This window comes from Anabrus simplex, chromosome 7, assembly GCF_040414725.1.
Source record: "Anabrus simplex isolate iqAnaSimp1 chromosome 7, ASM4041472v1, whole genome shotgun sequence".
NCBI lineage: Eukaryota > Metazoa > Arthropoda > Insecta > Orthoptera > Tettigoniidae > Anabrus > Anabrus simplex.
The window spans coordinates 94,610,740-94,633,149 of NC_090271.1; the positions used below are offsets into that span (position 1 = coordinate 94,610,740).

Sequence of the window (22,410 nt, forward strand, 5' to 3'; positions counted from 1 at the left end):
GTAGATTACTATCTGTCGCAGATCCTGACAGGACATGGAAGATTCGGCGTATATGCCATGAAGATGGGAAAGACGCAGGGAGATGGTTGTCGGTACTGTTCTGAAAGGGATACAGTAGAACACACTTTTTTCTACTGTGTTCGATGGGAAAGAAGAACGAAGGAAAGCCTGCCAACAACTTGGCCGACAACTCACACCAGGGAATCTGGTTCAGATTATGTTAGAGAGCCCGTCTGCCTGGAACACAGTAAAGGCAATGGTGACAAGCATTATGGGGATGAAGGAGAAAGAAGAGAAAGGAAGAACTTAATAATATACATCACTCCATTCTGATGTCATGCCGACAAGCAGTTCCAGAATGGTCTGAGTGAAGAGGGCGGGGGTTTTTAGTTGGTGGAAATCCAACTCCCACACAGAGTGGTGTCTTTAAAAGATTTTCCCCTGCCATAACAAAAAAAAAAAAAAAAACTACTACTACTACTACTACTACTACTACTACTACTACTACTGATTCCCCTTTGCAACTCCTTGCTCTAGTTCATCTGCATTTGGTCTTGAACATCTCCTCTATATATTTAAATTGCTCTTTATGTCTAATTTACTCCAATGTATCAGAAAAACTGAAAACTCTCATGATCTTACTGAAATCAAAAGATGTAACAAAATTATATGGCAGACTAATTTTATCATTGAAGATGAAGTAACTATTGATCAGCTAATGGAAGTTTGCTCATCAAACGTTGATACGTTCCATATGATCCTTAAGGTGCACTGCCTCTAATGTTACTCTGCCCTGGAGGCTGTTCTTTCACCAAATGTAAATTCATTGCCACAATGGTTGATGTCTTATGGGCATGTTCTTATCAAAACATATTTATTCACTTATTTATTTTATTATTTAATGAATTCATTTGTTTGTTTGCTTGTTTACAAAATGTAAGATACAGCTGCATTGAGCACTTCTCAATTGTACTACCAACAGATGAATTAGTGACCATAAAATTTGATAATAGAATGTAACAATCCTAATAAATGAGTAACAAGATCTGATGGTGTATAAATAACAACTTTTTAAAAAAATTTGCTTCACATTACACTGACACAGATAGGTCTTATGGTGACAATGGGATAAGAAAGGGTTAGAAATGGGAAGGAATCGACTAAGGCCTTGATTAAGGCACAGTTTCAGCATTTGCTAGGTGTGAAAACAGGAAATCACAGAAAACCATCTTCAGGGTGCCGACAGTGGGGTCCAAACCCACTATCTCCCAAATGCAAGCTGACAGCTATATGACCCAAACCGTACAGCCATTCACTCAGTGTTAAACAACTGTCCAAATAAAAAACCTTAAGAATATCCATGTTCATAGCCAAGTCATTTTAGGGCAGGGTGGCAGCAAACAACTTTACTTTAAATAACAGAAACATACCTTTACTTGATGATATGTTAAACTCAATCACCTCTGGTTTAATGGTCCCTCATGCTAGCTTAGAAATCAGATTTAAATCACCATCAAGGTGAGTAAACCACTCCTTCTGTACATCATTAAGAAATAAATGACATAAATGGAACAGCAGCCAGAATTTTCATGCATAGTTGTCAGTGTCACACTCAAAATAATTGTATTCAGCCAATAATGAGGTTTTTGTGCGGTAACTCTCCAAACTTTCGGGTATATATAAAGGCACTTCACACTTTTTGGGGTCTCAATACATTTATCTTTGCTTAAATACATTTGGATGAGAGGCTTACAAAGCTGGGATATAAGAATGCAGATGGCAAAGTAGGCCTTAATTTCATCCTCATTAGCGTCAAACTACTTGTCACCATCTTTATCCATGTGGGTCCGATAATTGTTCTGTAGTGAAAATATTTGTTTCCGGTGCAATGTGGGAAAACAATGGGTCAGATAACTCTGATACAGAAGTATCTAAATATTTGTCTCTCAGTTCTCCTGACACCCCTGGAGAGCCTGTAAAGTTATTGCTAACCCACACCCAGTCACTATGCTTTGCTTTCACATGCGGGGCTTTAGGACCAATTTCATAGTCATTTGTATCCGATGAACTGTCACATTCACTTAAAATCTCTTATTCAGTATTATCATGATTGCCATCACTGTCTAAAACACTTTCAATTAACTCAGCAATAGCATTGCTATCAATGGTCTTTATTATGCATAGAGCTATGGCTACGAGATGGACTAACAGCCGATGAAATGTTTGTGCTTTTAATGGCTACAATCGGGCAATAAATTACAGTACAAGTTCTTAGAAGGAAAGCTGTAAACAAGCCATATTCCTCTTCTATTCATAAAAGTTTGCAAAAGAGAAACCCTTGAAGGGGTGGTCAAAATATAAGCTAGTACATACGACTTGGCGACTTGGTCATGTGAGTTGAAGGCCTAGGCAACACTCGCATTAACATCATATCAAATGAGTCGACTGGGTTAATATCTTAAAGAGGATAGGCTGGTGGATTTGGAAAGATTGTTGTATTATTGTGTGCTAAATATGAGGAATGAGGAGTTCTTTGAATGTAGTGGAGCAGGAAGGGAAACAGACAAAGAATGGTACAATAAGATGTTCCAAGTGGAAATAACCATTTAAAATCCCATATTCATGGTAAAGCAGTTGCCATCCTGTTATGAAAGAAGAGAAATTTCTAAAAGTAAACATATTACTACTCCTGTCTGAGAGAAGAGGGACTAGGTACTGTCTTCACTCTTCATCTGCCTCCCTGTGGAGAAACTAAGTTCAACATTTAGAATCTTGTAGCAAACCAAACCAAACCAAACCCCATGGCACTACAGCCCTTGAAGAGCCTTGGCCTACCAAGTGACCGCTGCTCAGCCCGGAGGCCTGCAGATTACGAGGTGTCGGGTGGTCAGGATGACGAATCCTCTCGGCCGTTATTCTTGGCTTTCTAGACCGGGGCTGCTATCTCACCATCAGATAGCTCCTCAATTCTAATCACGTAGGCTGAGTGGACCTCGAACCAGCCCTTAGGTCCAGGTAAAAATCCCTGACCTGGCCGGGAGTCGAACCCGGGGTCTCCAGGTGAGAGGCAGGCACGCTACCCCTACACCACGGGGCTGGCAATCTTGTAGCAAGCAGGAAGAAAATATTGAAGGAATCAACCCCAAGAAATCATTCACAAGATGGCATTCTTCCATTTTGTGTTCTCTCATCACAGCAGCTGGTGTGTGGAAAACTGCCTGGCATTTCTCTCTAACAGGTCATCTTCTTGCGGACCATCGCACTATGAGCTCAACCAGGATCAGAAGACACCTGAACCTGAGTGACTCTCCTTTGGAAGCATGGTACAATATATTGTAATTTCCTTGTTCACTGTGTCCTCATTGGGTGTTGTTATGAATTATATTTAAAAATGTACCTATGACAATTTATCACTAATTCATTTCTTTATTCAATAAAGCTTCATAGGCTTAATAAATCATTCATACTTTACATTTCCTACAAATAAATGAAATACTGGTTTAATTCTTATTTCCTTAAATATAGCTCATACTTACAGGAAACAGCTTGAAGAGTGAAAACCAGCTAATATGAAATCCAACACCTCTTTTGTAGCTCACAGTGGGTACTCTAACATTTGTCATACACTGTGAGAATACAGTCAGCATTATGATGGTCCTGAAACATATTTGCTTTCATTAATTCATTATCTACTAAAATTCACAGATATAATATGTACATTAAATAACTTTACTCCAATGCCCCTTTGCATGGAAAAGATGGTGTAATTATACAGGATGGTTGGAAACAATGTGAACTATGTACATGAGTGTTAAAGGGCTAGTCATACTGATAAATAATTACAGAAAAATAATTCTATATCTCACACCCACACCATCGTCATTTTGTCAGCTGCTGAAGTTAGCCAATCAGATCGCTTCGCAGGCAAATTCAAATGGGTTTTGTGAGGTGCTACTGCAAAATCTGCACGTGACTGAAGACCAGCTTGAGAACCATGCCGAGAAAACAGCATTAAAGACAAACACACTTTGACTTTCAACCAGTGTCACCGTAGCCTACTTGCTATGGTGCGATCCTGTCAGCTCAGAGATCCATGTTCAAATGCCTCCCTGGTGAAGTTTTTTTTATTTGAATGGTGCTCTCAAGCCGGTCTTAAACCACAAGCAGATTTAGCAACATCACCTCACAAAGCCCATTTGAATTTGCCTGTGAATTAATGTGATTGGATAACTTCAGCGGCTGATAAAATAACAACGGCACGAGATATCAAATTATTAATCAGTATGACTAACTGGATGATATAGAGGGGGATACACGACAAAATATTTAAAAATAGCTATAAAACTCTAACAGCCTCTATGGCTTAGGTGGCAGCACGCTGGCCTCTCACTGCTGGGTCCCATGGTTCAAATCCTGGTCACTCTATGTGAGATTTGTGCTGGATAAAGCAGAGGCGGGATAGGTTTTTCTCTGGGTACTCTGTTTTTCCTTGTCATATTTCATTCCAGCAACACCCCAATATCATTTCATTTCATCTATCATTCATTAATCATTACCCTGGAGGAGTGCGACAGGCTTTGGCAGCTGGCACAATTCCTATCCTCACCGCTAGATGGGGCTTCATTCATTTCATTCCTGACCTGGTCGAATGACTGGAAACAGGCTGTGGATTTTCATTTTCTATAAACTTGTATGTTTTTGATGCTGTGAGTGAATTTCAACAAAGTAGTAAAGGCTGACAGCTTACCAACTTAACTGTGGTAATAATAGTTTCTTTTTTGTTGAGATTTTGATTCAATATTATACAATAAAGCCGGCCCCGTGGTGTAGGGATAGCGAACCTGCCACTTACCCGGAGGCCCCGGGTTCGATTCCCGGCCAGATCAGGGATTTTTACCTGGACCTGAGGGCTGGTTCGAGGTCCACTCAGCCTACGTGATTAGAATTGAGGGGCTATCTGATGGTTAGATAGCGGCCCCGGTCTAGAAAGCCAAGAATAATGGCCGAGAGGATTTGTCATGCTGACCACATGACAACTCGTAATCTGCAGGCCTCCGGGCTGAGCAGCGGTCGCTTGGTAGGCCAAGGCCCTTCAAGGGCTGTAGTGCCATGGGGATGGGAGATTATACAATAAAACATTTAGCACAGGAACATTTTCTTTTTACAAATTGTTTTTGTCGCACCAACACAGACAGATCTTATGACGATGATGGGATACGGAAGGGCTACATGTGGGAAGGAAGCAGCCATGGCCGTAATTAAGGTACAGCCCCAGCACTTGCCTGGTGTCAAAATGGGAAACACGGAAAATCATCTTCAGGATTGCCGACAGTAGGGTTCGAACCCACTTTCTCCCAAATGCAAGCTCACAACTATGTGACCCTAGCTGCACAGTCAAATCGCTCAGTAAGGAACAATTACAGATGTATTACAATGAAATAGAAGCATGATGTGTTTATACAATAAAAAATTCATTTACTCTCTGACTGTAGGGTCTACACTAAGAAAGGAAAACATTAGACAGATCTACACAGACACATTGGCTGAGTGAGACTGGCAGACTGATGAATGCACACGGCAAGTGTGTGAATCATACCTCATTGTCCATGACCTTGATAAACATACAGGGTCTCCCATATAAACTTAGACTGAACACAAGGTGTTTGTAATCTGCGCTACGACAGTTGCTTCAGCTGAACTTATGTCACACCCAGCTGCCCTGCTTTAAACGTGTATACGATCTTATATGAAATCTTACCTTATAAAAGATGCTGGAAGTGTCGTCCTTCCTAGGTTATACAGGCACTGTACCTGGTAATCACATTTTGGCTGACACAAGTGACTTCTGCTACTGTAATATTTCTGATTTCATTTGTAATGTTTTCTTTCAGTTCCTCCAATGTTGTTTGATACACTTTTTCTTTCAATTTACCCCACAAGTAAATTCACACACTGTTAGATCTGGCGAATGAGAGGGAAACAGACCAGCACTGATCACTCTGTCTGCAAACACTTCTGAGATTGTAAGAAGGGAATCTTCTGCTGTATGAGCTGGGGCTGATTTGTATTGAAACCAACCATGTGATTTTTCTTCTTCCGTTAACTAATGGAAGAACGGTGTCAAAATGTCGTCTTGATAACGTTCAAGATTCGCACCAATGTCATCTAGCTTTTCCTCTGCTAAAACTGTTCATGTGCGTGCATGTTTTTATTGAACACTGAGCCAGTAGTTTCAAATTTATTTACAATATTACGTGAATCTGTGCTTGTGAAGGTGGCACTTTACCACAAAATAGCTGAGCTGACTCGTACTAAACTTTTATATACAGAAATACGGTGTTGCAATGATAACTGTCTCACCATGTTAATAGCAGAGATTCAGACTGGTGACTGATGCTTGCACGGTTGAACACGTGCACACTGCTTGCAAGGTCACGAACTATGCACATGCCTCCAATACTGCAGCTCACTTATCGGAGAGTAAAAACACTGTATGGCCTGTTTTAGTTTATATGAGAGACCCATAATGCCCTGATTCCCTTCCTCACAGCACATGCTAGAAGCACAATTACTATCTGAAGGCACAAACCTCCACAAAGCCCCGAGCTTGAAGGGGAAAGTAGGGGAAGGCAGGTAGTGGAGGGGGTAAATATTTCTGAGTTATTGGGAGCAAAATGAAGCCTTGTCACCCTAACATATATCATTCTCAATGCGATTTTATTTTCGTGTAAATAAATATGAGAGATATGTTCACATACTTGCATAAAACCACTTTATTGCCACTATGTCTATTCCTTAACAACACACACTTATACACAACACTACACTATTAAGGAAAACACACTGAAACAATTTACTTTCAGTTATGCCAAGTACAGATATCAACAAGTTCTCACACTGGTTATTCTCTTCACCATCACACAGTCGATTTGGAAAAGTACAGATATCAACAGTCCACACACTGATTATTCACTTTGCCATCACAGGCAAGACTGACTACCCTCTCATTCAAGTCTATTCCGACAAATACAGGTATCAACTCACTCTCACCCACACTCTACATTCTCTTACAGGTGGCAGCACGCTGGCCTCTCACTGCTGGGTTCCATGGTTCAAATCCTGGTCACTCTATGTGAGATTTGTGCTGGATAAAGCAGAGGCAGGATAGGTTTTTCTCTGGGTACTCTGTTTTTCCTTGTCATATTTCATTCCAGCAACACCCCAATATCATTTCATTTCATCTATCATTCATTAATCATTACCCCGGAGGAGTGCAACAGGCTTTGGCAGCCGGCACTGTCTCTTACTGCACTGTCTCCCTCTGTCTCCCTCTGTCTCCCTCTGTCACTGTCTCATGGACTGACTGACTCACTGTCAGCTCAATATATATACTGTTCAACAAACAATCTAGAAATATCGACTTCTGGAAATGTTCATGCAACAATCAAAATGGAACACATCCAAACATAAAAGGAACAATCGATCGACCGGCCTCTCAAATGGAGTGGATCAAACTTGAATATTCTATTGCATATATACAAACCACAGGGACAAGTCTATAACATTCCTAATGTTTCTACATGTACCTGGATAATAAATCATTACTGTAAGTCTCCAGAACTTCCATATGTATCAAAATGATAGTGGATTATCTACATATATATAAAAGAAGAACATGTCCTGACTGACTGACTCATTCATCATCGCTGAGCCAAAACTACTGGACATAAAGAAATGAAATTTTGAGGATACATTTATATAACAATGTAGGTGCTCACTAAAGGAGGATTTTTGGATATTCTATCATTAAGGGGGTGAAAAGGGGGGTCAATTTTTAAAATGAGTGTATCTATGTCTCAAAGCTTCAAAAGCTTACAGGTGTAAAAGTTGGTATTTAGAATCTCCTTTAATAATAAAGAAACACGTATTTTTTGTTTTGGAAAATCCCACTAGGAGGGGAGAAAAAGGGTGAAAAAGGGGTTGAATGCCTTTAATGAGGATACTTATACCTCAGAAACTGAAGATATTACAGACCTGAAAATTGGTATTTGGAATCTCCTTTAAAAGTAAAGAAAAAAGTATTTTTGTTTTTTGGAAAATCCAATTAATAGGGGTTAAACAGGAGTGACAAATGGGGTGAATTTTTTGAAAGACTATATCTACAGTATATCTCAGAAACATAAAATGTTACAGACATAAAAACTGGTATTTGGAATCTCCTGTAAAAGTAAAGAAACATAGGTGATTTGTTTTCAGAAACTCCACTTAAGGGGAACTAAAAAGTAGGTGAAATTTCAAAATGAGCATGTCTACAGTATATCTCAAAAGCTTAACAAGTTACAGAAGTAAAAAAAATGGTATTTTTAATCTCTATTAAAAATAAAGAAATATGCATTTTTTGTTTTTGAAAAAGCCACTTGGGTGGGAGATAAAAATTGCTGAAAATGGGGTTGAATTCTTTTTATAAGGATACGGATATCGCAAAACTGAAGATGTTACAGACATGAAAATTGGTATTTGGAATCTTTAAAAACAAAGAAATACATTATTTTTTTTCTTTTCAGAAATCCACTTAAAGGGGGTGGGGGAGAACTGAAAAATTAGTTGAATTATTTGTATGAAGATACGAGGGCAGATCAAAAAATAAGTTGCACTTCCCAGTTATGGCCATTTATTACACCACCTATGCAACAGCAACATGACTATAACGGCATACACTGTAACGTCACTTTTCCACATAGTTTCCAAGAGACCCCAAACATTTCTGTGAACGCACAACCAACTTGTCGATGCCGGATGCATAGAAATTTCCTCCAGCGTTCTACAACCGCTCGGAGACAGCGGCCTTCACCTCCTCATCGGTCTGGAAACGTCGACCACCGAGCTCCGTTTTGACCTTACCGAACAGATGAAACTCGCATGGCACTAGGTCGGGACTGTAGGGTGGATGTTGCCAAACCTCCCACTTGAAACGCTGCAGCAGTTCTCTCGTTTGGTGGGCCTTGTGAGGTGTTGCATTATCGTACAACAAAATTACACTGGCCCTCAATTTCCCCCGGCGCTTCTCTTTAATCGCTTTACGCAACCAGTGCAACGTTTGACAATACGACGCCGCATTGATCGTCGTTCCTTTCGGCATGAATTCCACGTGCAGCAAACTCTCCATGTCAAAGAACACTGTCGCCATAACCTTACCGGCTGAAGATTGAACATTGGCCTTCTTTCATTGTGGTGATGAGGGGTGCACCCATTCCATTGATGTTCTCTTCGTTTTGGGCATGAAGTGGTGGACCCACGTTTCGTCGCCTGTGACGATTCGCCACAGAAACCTGTTGCCGTCTGTGGCATAGCGTTGCAAAAATGCCAGGGAGGATTGGAAACGTTGTCCCTTGTGCTTATTGGTGAGAAGATGTGGGACCGATCTTTGACACAGCTTATGATATCCAAGGTCCTTGTGAACAATGGCGAACACACTGCCATATGGCATATTCAGCTGCGTCAGGATTTCTTTCAGTTTAATGCGCCGGTTCTGTCTAATGATCGCATTCACACTTTTGACCTTTGCATGGGTCCTGGACATTGCGGGCCTGCCTTCGCGATGGTTGTCCGTGATATCCGTGCATCCGGCTTCGAATTGCTGGCACCACTTTACGATACCTTGCCGGGAAATGGCCTGCTCCCCATACACAGCACTAATTTCACGATGAATGCCCGTGCAATTCTTCCTTTTGGCCCATAGGAATTGGATCGTCGCAAGCACCTCATATTTGGAGTGAACGTCCAGTTGACGAGCCATTGCATTTGGCCGCTATTCACACAATACTAGACGAGACACCACAGCGACCTGCCTAACAGATGTGTGGGCAGTGTCTGAGTGTCTGTCCCTTTCTCTGCTGTGCCCACATTTGCGACACACAGCGCGCTGCTGCGGCGCGTTAGTGCAACTAACCTTTTGATCCATCTACGTACTATTATCTCAAAGCCAACGGCCGTAGCCGTATTGAAACACTGGGTCCCGTGAGATCTCCGAAGTTAAGCAACATTGGGCGTGGTCAAGATTTGGATGGGTTGCCACGTGCTGTAAGTGAATGGAGGAGTGGAAAGGAACTGGCCACCCTACCATACATAAACTCCAGCTCAGGCACACCTCTGTGGAGGTTTGGACCTACTTTAGGGCAGAATACACCCTTACCTACCTTGCCTTACCTTATTATCTCAAAAACGAAAGATGTTGCAGACATGAAAATTGGTATTTGGAATCTGCTTTAAAAGTAAAGAAACACGTATTCCTTCAATTTAGGAAAATCCAATGAAGGGGGATGAAAGAATTGAAAAATTAATTGAATTAATGTATGAGGATACTTACATCTAATAAAAAATTTGTTACAGACATGAAAATTAGTTTTTGGATCTCCTTTAAAAACAAAGAAAAATGCCTTCTTTTTGGTGGAGGGTGGGGGATCAACTTAACAGTGGTGGAGTGAAAAAGGAGTTGGGACCAATTGATTTTACTGTTCATAATGTACTTGATTCTGATTATAAACCAATCATTTTTAATCTTTCCTGGGTTCATTTTCAAGAGCCATCTTTTCCTTTGGAGAACTTAAAGTTAGATTACAGTAGATTCTCCTGGCATATAAAGAAAAATTTAATCACATTTGAAATAAACAATAGGAATAATATTGACCATGCAATTGTTAACCTCTACAATAAGGTCAATAATGCACATAAGTATATAATTCGTATCGCCAGAAATCCTGCGCACTTGCCTGCATGCAACAATGGTGCTGGTCACATTATCAGCAATGACAATGGCAGAAGATGTAATTTACCACAAAGTAGCAGTCTTGCAACTTGTTGTGGGGTCCAGAACATCAATAATAATAATGATAATAATAATAATAATAATAATAATAATAATAATAATAATAATAATAATAATAATAATAATAATAATAATAATAATAATAATAACCTAAATTCAACTAATATCACCTACTCTAATAGTAATAATAATGTTCTGGAACATCATCAACATGTGCAGACCGCATTGGAAATGGGTTCTGGCCGGGTAAATGACTACGAATGCAGTCTGGCCGAGGGTTCAGGACCGCCAAGGCACCCAAGACGACACCATGCCGGATCTCCTCAAGGATTTGATCCGTATTAAAAATGCATATAGGAAAAGATGGCAAAGATTTAGGGACCCAACTGAGCAGGTGGAATACCTGGAGCTAGCCTGGGAAGTACGAAATTGATTGCTGGAAAGAAAGATTGAAAAATGGGGGGGGAACTTTGCCGTAATTTCTCAGAAAACAAGTCACATCACGATTTTGGTGGATTATATATAAAACATTAAGCATTCAATTATAAATTTCAGTATAATACCGTAGTGAAGCATGGATATCTTGTCAGTACTCAATATACGAATATTACAGAGTTTTCTACAGTTTTTGACTGCACAGATTTTGGGATTATACAAATGCACAATACATATTTACAGAATATAGTCATACTTAACACTTAATAAAAGATAATTAAAATACATTAACAACATATATGTGAGGTTATACAAATATACAATACACATTTACAGGGTATAGTCTTACTAGCATTTAATAAAAGATCATTAAAATATATTAGCATTTAATAAAAGATTATTAAAATATATTAAACATAATAATTGAAGGTTTTACAAGAGTTAGGTCATTTGTAGGATGGTGTACATATGACACACAGTCGCCAGAAGTCGATGTGATCACTTCCGTAACAGCTAGTGAAGTGAAAGTTCCTCTCCTCTCACTCATGCTGCAGCACATGGACTTGTCCACACACAAAACTAATTTCATGTGCAACTAGGATTTTGTGCCATCAGAGACTAATCACACTTCTACAGGTTGCCAGGCAAGCCTCCAGTACTTGCTGTGCCGATATACAAATCGGTTAACTGCGCTGAATGACATTTTGTTCATCTTTTTGATAAGTATTTCTTTTAATATTTAAAGGAATTAAAGGAAATAATTAAGTGATAATGCGACAGGGTTTGTATAAATGGTCCTTTTTTATCATTCACAGTTTTAGGTGGTAAAATGGAATAAAAACGTACGTTTCCAAAAGGTGGATTTGGCTGTGTGCTTTGGGTCACGCAGCTGTGAGCTTGCATTTGGGAGATAGTGGGTTCAAACCCCACTGTCAGCAGCCTTGAAGATGGTTTTCCATAGTTTCCCATTTTCACACCAGGCAAGCCACTGCCTTTACCTCAGTGGATATTAAATATTTTCAGCATTGATAATCTGAGAAACACCTGTCATGTGATATGAGTAAAGAACTGGAATCACATAAAAAGGTATTTTTCAGATTATATTAGACTGTACATCACAATGCATATAATTTACATTCAGACATATGAAATCATGAAGGTCCAATAATATTACCCTGTGGGACCCTCTCTTAATCATTACAGCAGAGCTGGGCACACTACCACTCCAGCTCAGGCAGGAAAAAGAGCTCTGATGGAAGTTAACCTTGTAGCTGCTTGCACAACTTGCCATTACAACTGGGGACAAGTTGTGTATCAAAACAGATTTAAACTTTTGACATTTTTGTTGTGTCTAATGTCTTATTCTATTCAGTGCATTAGATTATGGTCCTAGGTAAATACATTTAATTATATTCCTTTCATTAGGTTATGCATAGGAAACAAAATTAATTACTTTGATATCTGATAACTAAATACTTTGACTATTCTGTGAATACTCCCTTGAATACTGTGTAGGAAGGATACTGACTGGAAGGTGATTGGGGATTTAAATAAGACTATGGAGTGTGTTCGTGGGAAACTGGGAGTCAGATTGTCAGATTTCTAGATCCTAATTGGTGGGTAGGAGATAGGGATCTGCGCTCAGATGACCTTCACTTAAACCGCAGTGGTACATATAAGTTAGGAAATTTGTTTAGAAGGGTTATAGGGAGGTACAATCAGAGAAATGCGGTGGCCTAGGGAGTGGTGATAAGGGTACAGGAAACTGCAAGTCCAGTAGGGATGACATAAAAATGTTAATGCTGAACTGTAGAGGTATTGTAAAGAAAGGAATTGAATTAATTTAATAGATATATGCTTACCAGTTATTGTAATAGGAGTTGAATCATGGCTGAGAAAAAATGTTATAATGGATGCAGAATTATTATCACAGAACTGGAGTGTGTATTTTAGAGATAGGTTAGAAATGGTAGGGGGGGGGGGGGGGAGTATTAATTTTGGTGAAAGAAGAATTTGTAAGCTACGAAAAAGTTGAAGATGACAAACATGAAATTCTAGGTCGAAGGCTCATCTCTAAGGATAATAGGCAACTTGATATCTTAGGAGTGTACAGACTGGGAAAGTGTAGTGCTGACGCTGATTCAGAATTATTTGATAAGATAATCAGCTATGTTGGAAACAATATGGAAAGGAATGTGATAGTAGCAGGTGATCTCAATTTACCACATGTCAATTGCAAAGATAATGCGAATGACAGGAAGCATGACCAACAAATGGAAAATAAGTTAATATAGGAAGGGCAGCTGATTCAGAAAGTGATGGCACCAACTAGGGGGAAGAATATCCTGGATGTGGTGCTGGTAAAACCAGATGATCTCTATAAAGAAACCAAAGTAATTACTGATCACAAAGCTGTTTTTGTCGTACTTAAAAATAAATGTGAAATAAAGGAAGGTATTAAAATTAGGACTATTAAGGCAGTACCATATGGCTGATAAAACAGGCATGAGGGAGTTTTTAAAAAGTGTACCGGGAGGTACACCTCAATGCCGCGCATTCAAAATTAGTGCCTGAATGAACTCCTCTATCAATCAAAAGTGAAACTAATAACACAAGTTGGAACTTTAATCAGAAGATGTCTCCACTGAAATATTAAGGAATTTTGTTATTTTGCAGTTTCATAAACTGAGTGAATTTCTCCTTGTTTTATTTGCCATTCATCAAGAAGTTTGGACATTCTTCTACAGATGACACTACTAAAAACTATGATCATGCACCTTGGTGCAAGGTGAAAGAACTTATAATTTAAAGGTTTCATATTCCTAGGTTTTCCATAACTGATATATGTTCATTTATTTTTGGGTTGGCAATACTTCCTTTTTCTTTCTGCCAGTTTTGAATCTGGCCAATGAAAAATTTCTGTAATTAATTTTCTATCTATCATAGGCTTCTTGTTCGATTTTGACTGTTACTTTTGAACTCTACCAATAAAATTTAAGAAGGTGTGTCCTGTTAAATCTTGATTGATCTCGAACCTTCCCTGAGGGTATATAAACTGCAGCTTTTCATGTTTCTTCGCCAATTGATCTTCGTCTTACTGAGTGTGTGTGTTTTAAGCAGGAGGCCTCTTTCGTCGGCAGCAGAACATCTATAAGGTAATGGCCACATAACTTTATTCTTCCTTGCTACCTCCACAAATTATTCCAAGGGGAAGGCCCGAATCTTTAACCATGTAACCTACTTTTCTAAAATGTAACTTTTCTTTTGGCTTCATAAGATCTTTGATTATAAATCGGGGATAGAGAGTGAGTTACCCTCTCGAGCTCCCCTTCATCTTGGTTTGAGGTGACTACATTCTGTAACTGTTTTTCCTTCTGTAATGTGATAAAATAATTTCTATGCCAGTCACCTAAGTAGATTGGGAATAGTCCCTGTTTCATCAGCCTAGAGCCCTGTAAGTTTTTAAGTTTTCATTATCTTGGAGCGCAGTGTACGCTTCCATTAATTTTGTGTTTGGGCCAGTTATTTAACCTGTTCTTTTTCATGAAGGCCCCGTAGGTTGGGTATTAAATACTCCTGTATAAATCATTTTCAAATTGTAAGTTGTGCCTTGAGAGGCCAGTGATTGTAAGTTGATGTTGCTTGAGTAGGTTTGGAAAACTGAGAGCCTGCTAGCTCTTTTTCAAGTTTTGTAATTGTAAAGTGTGCCTCTGGGAGGCTAGATATTGTGATTTAGGGAGCAAGTGCTCTTGAATTTGGGGATTTCTGCCCCTCACTACATAATACCTCTTCCTTTTGTAACATTGTAAAACTAGGGGCTTGAAGCCCAGAATTTGTAAAAAATCACTAATCTTGGACTTTCCTACTCTTGTTTCAAGATTGCTTTGTACCTGATATGTTGTTAAGTTTGTTTTTGGAAAAGAATATATCCTTTTAAAGTTTCAAATCAATTTTGATATTGTAGATAGACCCATTCACCCCGGCACCTTCTTTAACCTCTTTCTGCTCCACGTGTAACCCCAGAACAAAAAGTAACTATGATCGCAGGAAAATGGTAAATAAAAATGCAAACAGACTCTGGGAAGGGTTCAAAGCAATTGTTGAGGAATGTGAAAATAGGCTTTTACCTTTAAAGGTGGTAAGGAATGGTAAAGATCCGCTATATAATAACAGAGAAGTAAAGAGACTAAGAAGGAGATGCAGGTTGGAAATGGCTGTGAAAATAAGGAAAAATTGAAGGAACTTACAAGTAAATTGAATCTAGCAAAGAAGTCAGCTAAGGATAACATGATGGCAAGCATAATGGGTGCTCATACAAATTTTACTGAAAAATGAAAGAGTATGTATACGCATAGAATTATTCAGTCAAAAATATGTAAAGACTGTTGGTTACAAGGATAATGTCCAGATAGAGGAGATGACTAATACTAAAGATGTATTAAAATTTACCTATAATAACAATGACATTTACAGAAAGATACAAAAGTTGAAAACTAGAATAGCAGCTGGAATTGATAAGATTTCTGGAGATATATTAAAAGCAATGGTTTCGGATATAGTACCATATCTGAAGTACTTATTTGAATATTGTTTGGGTGAAGGAGCTATACAAAATGAATGGAGAGTTGCTATAGTAGCCCTTGTGTATAAAGGAAAGGGTGATAGACATAAAACCGAAAATTACAGGCCAATCAGTTTAACATGCATTGCATGTAAGCTTTGGGAAAGCATTCTTTCTGAATTTTCTGAATATATTAGACAGGTTTGCAAATGGAGGACCAATTGGAGCAAATATGCATTTATAGGAAGGGGAGTTAGAGATTGAAATAACTTACCAATGTAGAATTTCAATAAAATTCCAATTTCTTTGCAATCATTTGAGAAAAATGTAGGAAAGTGAATCTGCCACCTGGGTGACTGCCCTAAAGGAAGGACGGACGGACGGACGGACGGACGGATGGACGGACGGATGGATGGATGGATGGATGGATGGATGGATGGATGGATGGATGGATGGATGGATGGATGGATGGATGGATGGATGGATGGATGGATGGATGGATGGATGGATGGATGGATGGATGGATGGATGGCGTTCTGTTGTTGGACAGAATTAATTTATACGCTGATGCTAATCGTTCTACGTCGACGGACGTAACTGGGCAATTCTTGTACTTCAGGACTGACTGCTTAGAACATTCTCCTGGCAAAGACCACCTGATTCCACTTATGTAGTTGCTTATGGATTGAATGTCAGAAAGAATGACATACCAGGCTGTTGTTAAAAGGGACATTATCCGTCTGCGACACTGAAAGCACATTCCTTCATCAGGAAAGGCTTCTCGTGTTGCCAAGGGATGTATAACATATATGGAGTTCATTTGATTTTTCATTTCGATCAGAAATCTTGGATAATCGATCACACATGAGAGAAAAATATATTTATATATATGCACTAACGGTCAAAATATGCACTTGCATATGCGCATATCCATTTTTAAAAATTCCGGGCCCTAGTCATGATGTACAAACACAAGGAACTTTCACTCTAACACTAGGCCTTCTGCATAAGTTCAATTATGTACAGTACAGTAAACATTGTTCATGCAACCAGTAGGCTAACTTGAGGAATTGGTAAATTTTGGTCTGCTTGACACTGACAATGCAAATTACTTTCTCCATGTGCATTTGAAGGTCATTATTTGTAATCTGCCTGCATCACCTTTTTTTTCAAGAAATAGAGCTTCTGTTCTCTTACTCCTTCAGCACCTTGTTTTGCATTCTGAAAGCACTGTTCACACTCTTTAAGAGCTTTTTTTTTTTTTTTTTTTTTTTTTTTTCATGGTTACAGTCCTATAACAAGTGTCTGCATCCATTTTTGGGAATGGCCGGTATTAAGAAATTATTTTCCCATAAGAGTCTGTGTTATTTCGCTAGGGATCCGAATACTGTCTGCTATTAAGAAATGTTCGCTATTCAGAAGTGTCCTGGAAGTTTTACTGTATAAGTAGGAATAACGTTAAGTCACTACTGAATAACATATTCTGTTTCAATAATTCTTGTTTGAACTTCAAATTGACAATGACGCTACAACTGTTTTCACTTACCCTATAGAAATGCCCCAGTGTTGTGAAGCAGCTTCAGCAGCATTCTCGAACAGTGAGAGCCCAACGAGGGAAACAGTGGGCACTATGGTAAGAGGTGTGACGAACTTGAGTATAAGTCCAATGACACCTAACATTTAAAAAATACATAATTTTCTTTGATTAGTCATATGATACGAGTATTTCTTATTGGAGCCAAGTCTGTGAATAACTCACCAAAGAGGCCAATGAAGGCTTGGAATAATGCAGACACAGCAATTGCACCAGACAGTTCTCTCATGCGCACTTGCCAAAGTTCAGTGCGATTCTCGTGCGACATGGAATCCAGTTCTTCTTGAGATGGGCACCGCCACATTGGCAGGTTTAGAATGGCCAGAGTAGGTACAAGAAAGGAAATTGTACCACCTTGAACAATGGGTAATCTGGAGACAAGTTCAAAGTATGTTGAATTGTTTATTAGTGTTACAAACTCTCCTACTTAAACTAATACTGTAAGTGATAATATTTATACATAAGAAAATCTTGCATGAGGTGCTACCACATTTATACATCAATGTCATGTTGAGTGATGGAAAGGAACATACAAGTGACAAATTAAGTCATAAATAGAAATACCCATTCTTTTTATCTATATTCCACTCTTCCTATATGTGATTTAAGTAGTTACATTGAAGAGTTTTAATTTCATTGATAAACTAAACCAGAAATAAAGAACAAAGAGCTTGATTTTGTTGATCACTAAACCAGAAATACAAGGGTCATTTCAGAATTCCTGGTAATTGTGTTACATCTTCCATTTGAAGGCCACTCAATGTTAATACCAAATTGGGTCCAAGTACAAAAGCTAACAGCAAAGAGCAATTGAAAGATAAGCAAATATAAATCAATGTTTGATTGTGGACAAAATGAACACAAATATGTGCACCTGTTATAAAATTTGGAACATTATCAACACAGTAACGCCTAGATGTGGGGACAATTCCCTCACAATCCAACACCTGTTTACTGTTAAGCTTTTTCTATAGCAGCCACTGAAACCTCAATGTGAGCGAACACAGGATGTCCACTCTGCAACAGTTCAACAGTTGCTACATGTCTATGTTTGAAGGCCTCAACGCACAATCACCCAACACTTACACTGATGTGAATTTCTTTAATGTGGAACTGCAATTTTGACATATGACCACCATTCAGCTCTACTTCCATCATACTAACCTTCAAGTGCATTATTAACTAACTATCAATGCATACAGCTGCCATCAGTTGGTGACGTTCAGTAGAGTGTGATGCAGGTTTTATAATGTATATACTGGTCTTACTGTTTTGACACATGTTTGGAAGATATAACACAGTTATCAGAACTTATGAAATGGCCTCCATAAAAATACTGAAGTGTTTAATTTCTTTGATCACTGAACCAAAAATATATGTTGTTGAAGAATTTAATTTCAATGGTCACTGAATCAGAAATATAGATCATCGAAGAGTTTAATTACATTGATCACTGAATCAGTTCAATTTCATTGATTATACTGAACGAGAATTACGGATCCCTGAAGAGTTTAATTATTTATTTATTTATTTATCATAAGTCTGTACAGAGTTCTCCTCCATTTTCACAGACACTATACATGGGTGTACATAAATGCATGAATGAGTTTTTTTTTTTAATGATTCCATGACCGAGTAATATTGTCATGCATGCATGAATAAATGAATGAACACTTCCCTCCCAGTCACGGATAGCCACCAACTGAGGAGAGAGCATTCGGTTGGCAGGATAAATGCATGGATGGGATTATGTATGACTACTGCCCGGTCGTGTTATCCACCCCTGGTGAGAAAAAGGAGCCACCTTCCCAAGGATAACACGTCCGGCCCTTTCCCTTGAGGCCCAAATGGAAGACCCCACCTGATCTAATGGCTGTCAAACACTAATTTCTCACCATTCCCTAATTTCTGCGAGGCACACGTAAACGGAAATCCCGCACCCCATGTGCCCCCCTCCCTATTCTTCTTACTCTGTTGCATTTAGATCAGTCTACATATTCGATTGGGATAGGCCCGTCCTATCCCGTCCTACTTCGGTTATAGCCTTACATAAGTGTATGAATTAATGAATGAATTAATTAATTGGCTATGATTCCCTATCTAAAATAGTGCCCTTTGCACAGGCGGATCGCCATTCCACATGCAAGGGCCATGCCTACGATTATCTACATGAGTGTATGAATAAATGGATTAATTAATTAATTACCAATTCCCTAACTGTATTGAGAAAACACGTATGGATGGATTTATGAATGGGTATATGGATATTCATGCATGCATGTTAGGAAAAAATACTCATCCCTCCCAGTACGGATAACCAGTAACTGGGGAGAGAGCCCTTATTATGAATTAAATAAATGATTGAATGAATAATATATGTGGAATGAGTAGTGAATGAATGAGTGAATGTTATCAACCTACAGCCACGGATCACCAGCAGCTGAGGATGAAACATTATATCCATTGGGCCCTGTCTCATTACAAACAGTTTGACAGTTAATTACGTTATGGCTTACTAACATATCGACTTTACAGTGCTATATATACTAATATTCCTTTTACTACATAGCCCTATTGGCAATTTCTTAACTAATCGGTTCGCAACACAATCATTCATCCGTAATATGACCTACCCTCATTGTAGGCTCTTTCAACACTCTTCTACATGAATTTCTAATTACAATTAACAGTTTACTGAGATTACCAGGTTTATACCATTCTTTGCTTATCATCTTAATAATCCTATAGCCATTCTCATCCTCATTTATCATATATTGTTCCTTGTTATTCAAAAATTTCCTTCTCACCGCTATGGTTTCTTTACATGATTTCAACATGTGAAATTCTTCTCTGTTTTCACCACAGAGAAGGCACCTTGTTGCATCTTTCACTTTAATCCATCCCCTATTCTTGTAAATTCCCATTAACCACCATATCAAACCCCTGATTTCTCTTCTATTTACACTCACAATATTTATGTTCATATCCTGCCTTATCCTAATAAACTCTGAGAGGGTCGCCTTGCTTCTACACTCGGATACCAACCACTGTCTTTGAATATCTCTGAGTCGTCTAATGATTAGTTTATTCGTTGATCTTTCCAACCTCTCCCAATAACTTCCATATCCCAACCTATCTAATATACTTCTGATTTTCGTTAACCAATACTCTCCCTGGATATTATCTCTCTGATGTTGATATGCGATCTGCAGAAGCTCGCCACCCTCTCTTCCTTTCAATCTCAACAGATATTTCAGAACTCTCTTAAGAACATCTACTTGGATATTTTCTTCACATATTAATCTTACTCCACAATTTGCTGTACAATTTGGTAACCCCATTACAATTTTACAGAACTTACTTATAACCTGATTCAGCATCTCACACTCTTTCTCTACACCCCATAGCTCAGCTCCATAAAGCATTCGATTTTTAACTACGGCTTGCAGGACATTTCTCTGAATCTTAAAGTCTATATTTGGGAATTTATTTTCAAGAATTCTAATTACTGATAATGCTGCAAGACCTTTCCATTTGGCTTGTTTTATTTGATGGATCCACTTCCCGTTGTTTGCTATATATATTCCCAGGTACTCTAATCTATTTGTGACCTCCACTTGACAACCATCAATCGTCCATTGTTCATTCTTCGCTCGTTTACAGCCTTTCTTACAGATAAGAACTTTCGTCTTGGAAATGTTGATTTTTAATGACCACATTTTAGCAAACTCTGTCACAGCATTAATGCTTTTTTGCATGCCTCCGGCCGTTAACGTCATCAGCAGGACATCGTCCGCGAAAATTAGGCCTGGTATTTCTTGATTTACTAAAACTGGACTCATCCAGTTATCACCTCCATGTCCATTTAATATATCGTTTATAAATAACAGAAATAAAATAGGAGATAGCTTACATCCTTGTTTCAAACCCAATAAAGAATCTATTTGACCACATGCTACCCCGTCACCTACCCTTATACTGCATTGCACCCTTCGGTAAACTGCCTCCAATGCTTCTACCATCTTACTAGATACCCCTAATAGGCGTAATTTTGCGAACAATGCACCCCTACTGACTGTGTCAAAGGCCTTTTCAAAATCTATAGCCGATATATATAATTTTCCTGCTTTCGGTTTTATATACTTATCTATTATTGTTTTTACAATCATGATATTATCTATTGTTCTTCTGCGTTTTCTGAAACCACTTTGATATTTCAAGAGGATGGAGAATTCTTCCGCCCATTTCATCAGTCTATTTGCCAGAATTCCTGTATATAATTTACTTAGGGAGTCCAATAGTGTTATACCTCTGTAGTTGTTTGGATTACTTCTCTCCCCACACTTCTTGTAAATTGGACATATTATACCTGTCTGCCATGCCTTAGGAAACTCCAAAGAATCAAATATCCTATTGAACAGTTTTACTAATATTTCCAGCATTTGTTGACTTTTTACTGCTTCTTTCCAAAATTCATTAGTTATACCACTGAAGCCACCCGCTTTCCTACATTTGACCTTTCTAATCATTTCTAAAACCTCACATTCTGTTATTTCTTCATCTAAGCAGGGGATACAAATCTCTAAGCCCCTCGAGATATCCATACATGTTCTATTATTTATCCAAGTATCCTGTCCTCCTAGCAATTTATTAAAATAATCAATCCAGACTCCATTCTCAATTTTAACATTGGCATATCCTCTCTCACCTCTACTTATTTTGTTAATTCTATTCCATACCTTATCACTTTGATTATTCTTACAGTCTATGTTTATTAATTTTGCCTCCTCCTGTTGCCATATCCTCTTTTGCTCTACTAACAACACTTTATATTCCTTTCTTAGTTTACAATAGTGTGCCCGAACCTGAGGGTCCCCCTCTTTTCTATATGCCTTTAGGGCTCTAATCACCTCCATTTTCTTTGTTTTACACACATCATTGTACCATCCTTTCCTTTTATCTTTACTATTATTATTCTGTTTCCTTTTCAGATGA

The 22,410-nt window shown here is 38.5% G+C and overlaps 1 protein-coding gene across 3 annotated transcripts in view; it reads right to left on the reverse strand.

The window, feature by feature from the left end:
- LOC136877291 (solute carrier family 23 member 2) overlaps window positions 1-22,410 on the reverse strand; it is a 153,525-nt gene that overhangs the window by 56,599 nt on the left and 74,516 nt on the right. For all 3 annotated transcript variants that reach the window (XR_010860749.2, XM_067151219.2, XM_067151221.2), the window contains exons 4-6: window positions 17,581-17,786; window positions 17,368-17,494; window positions 3,537-3,657 (exon numbers count right to left, since the gene is read on the reverse strand). Coding sequence is in view for 2 of the 3 variants with exons in the window: in XM_067151219.2 (XP_067007320.1) it covers window positions 3,537-3,657; window positions 17,368-17,494; window positions 17,581-17,786 (454 nt within the window). In the remaining variant the exon portion in view is untranslated. The remainder of the gene's footprint in view (window positions 1-3,536; window positions 3,658-17,367; window positions 17,495-17,580; window positions 17,787-22,410) is intronic.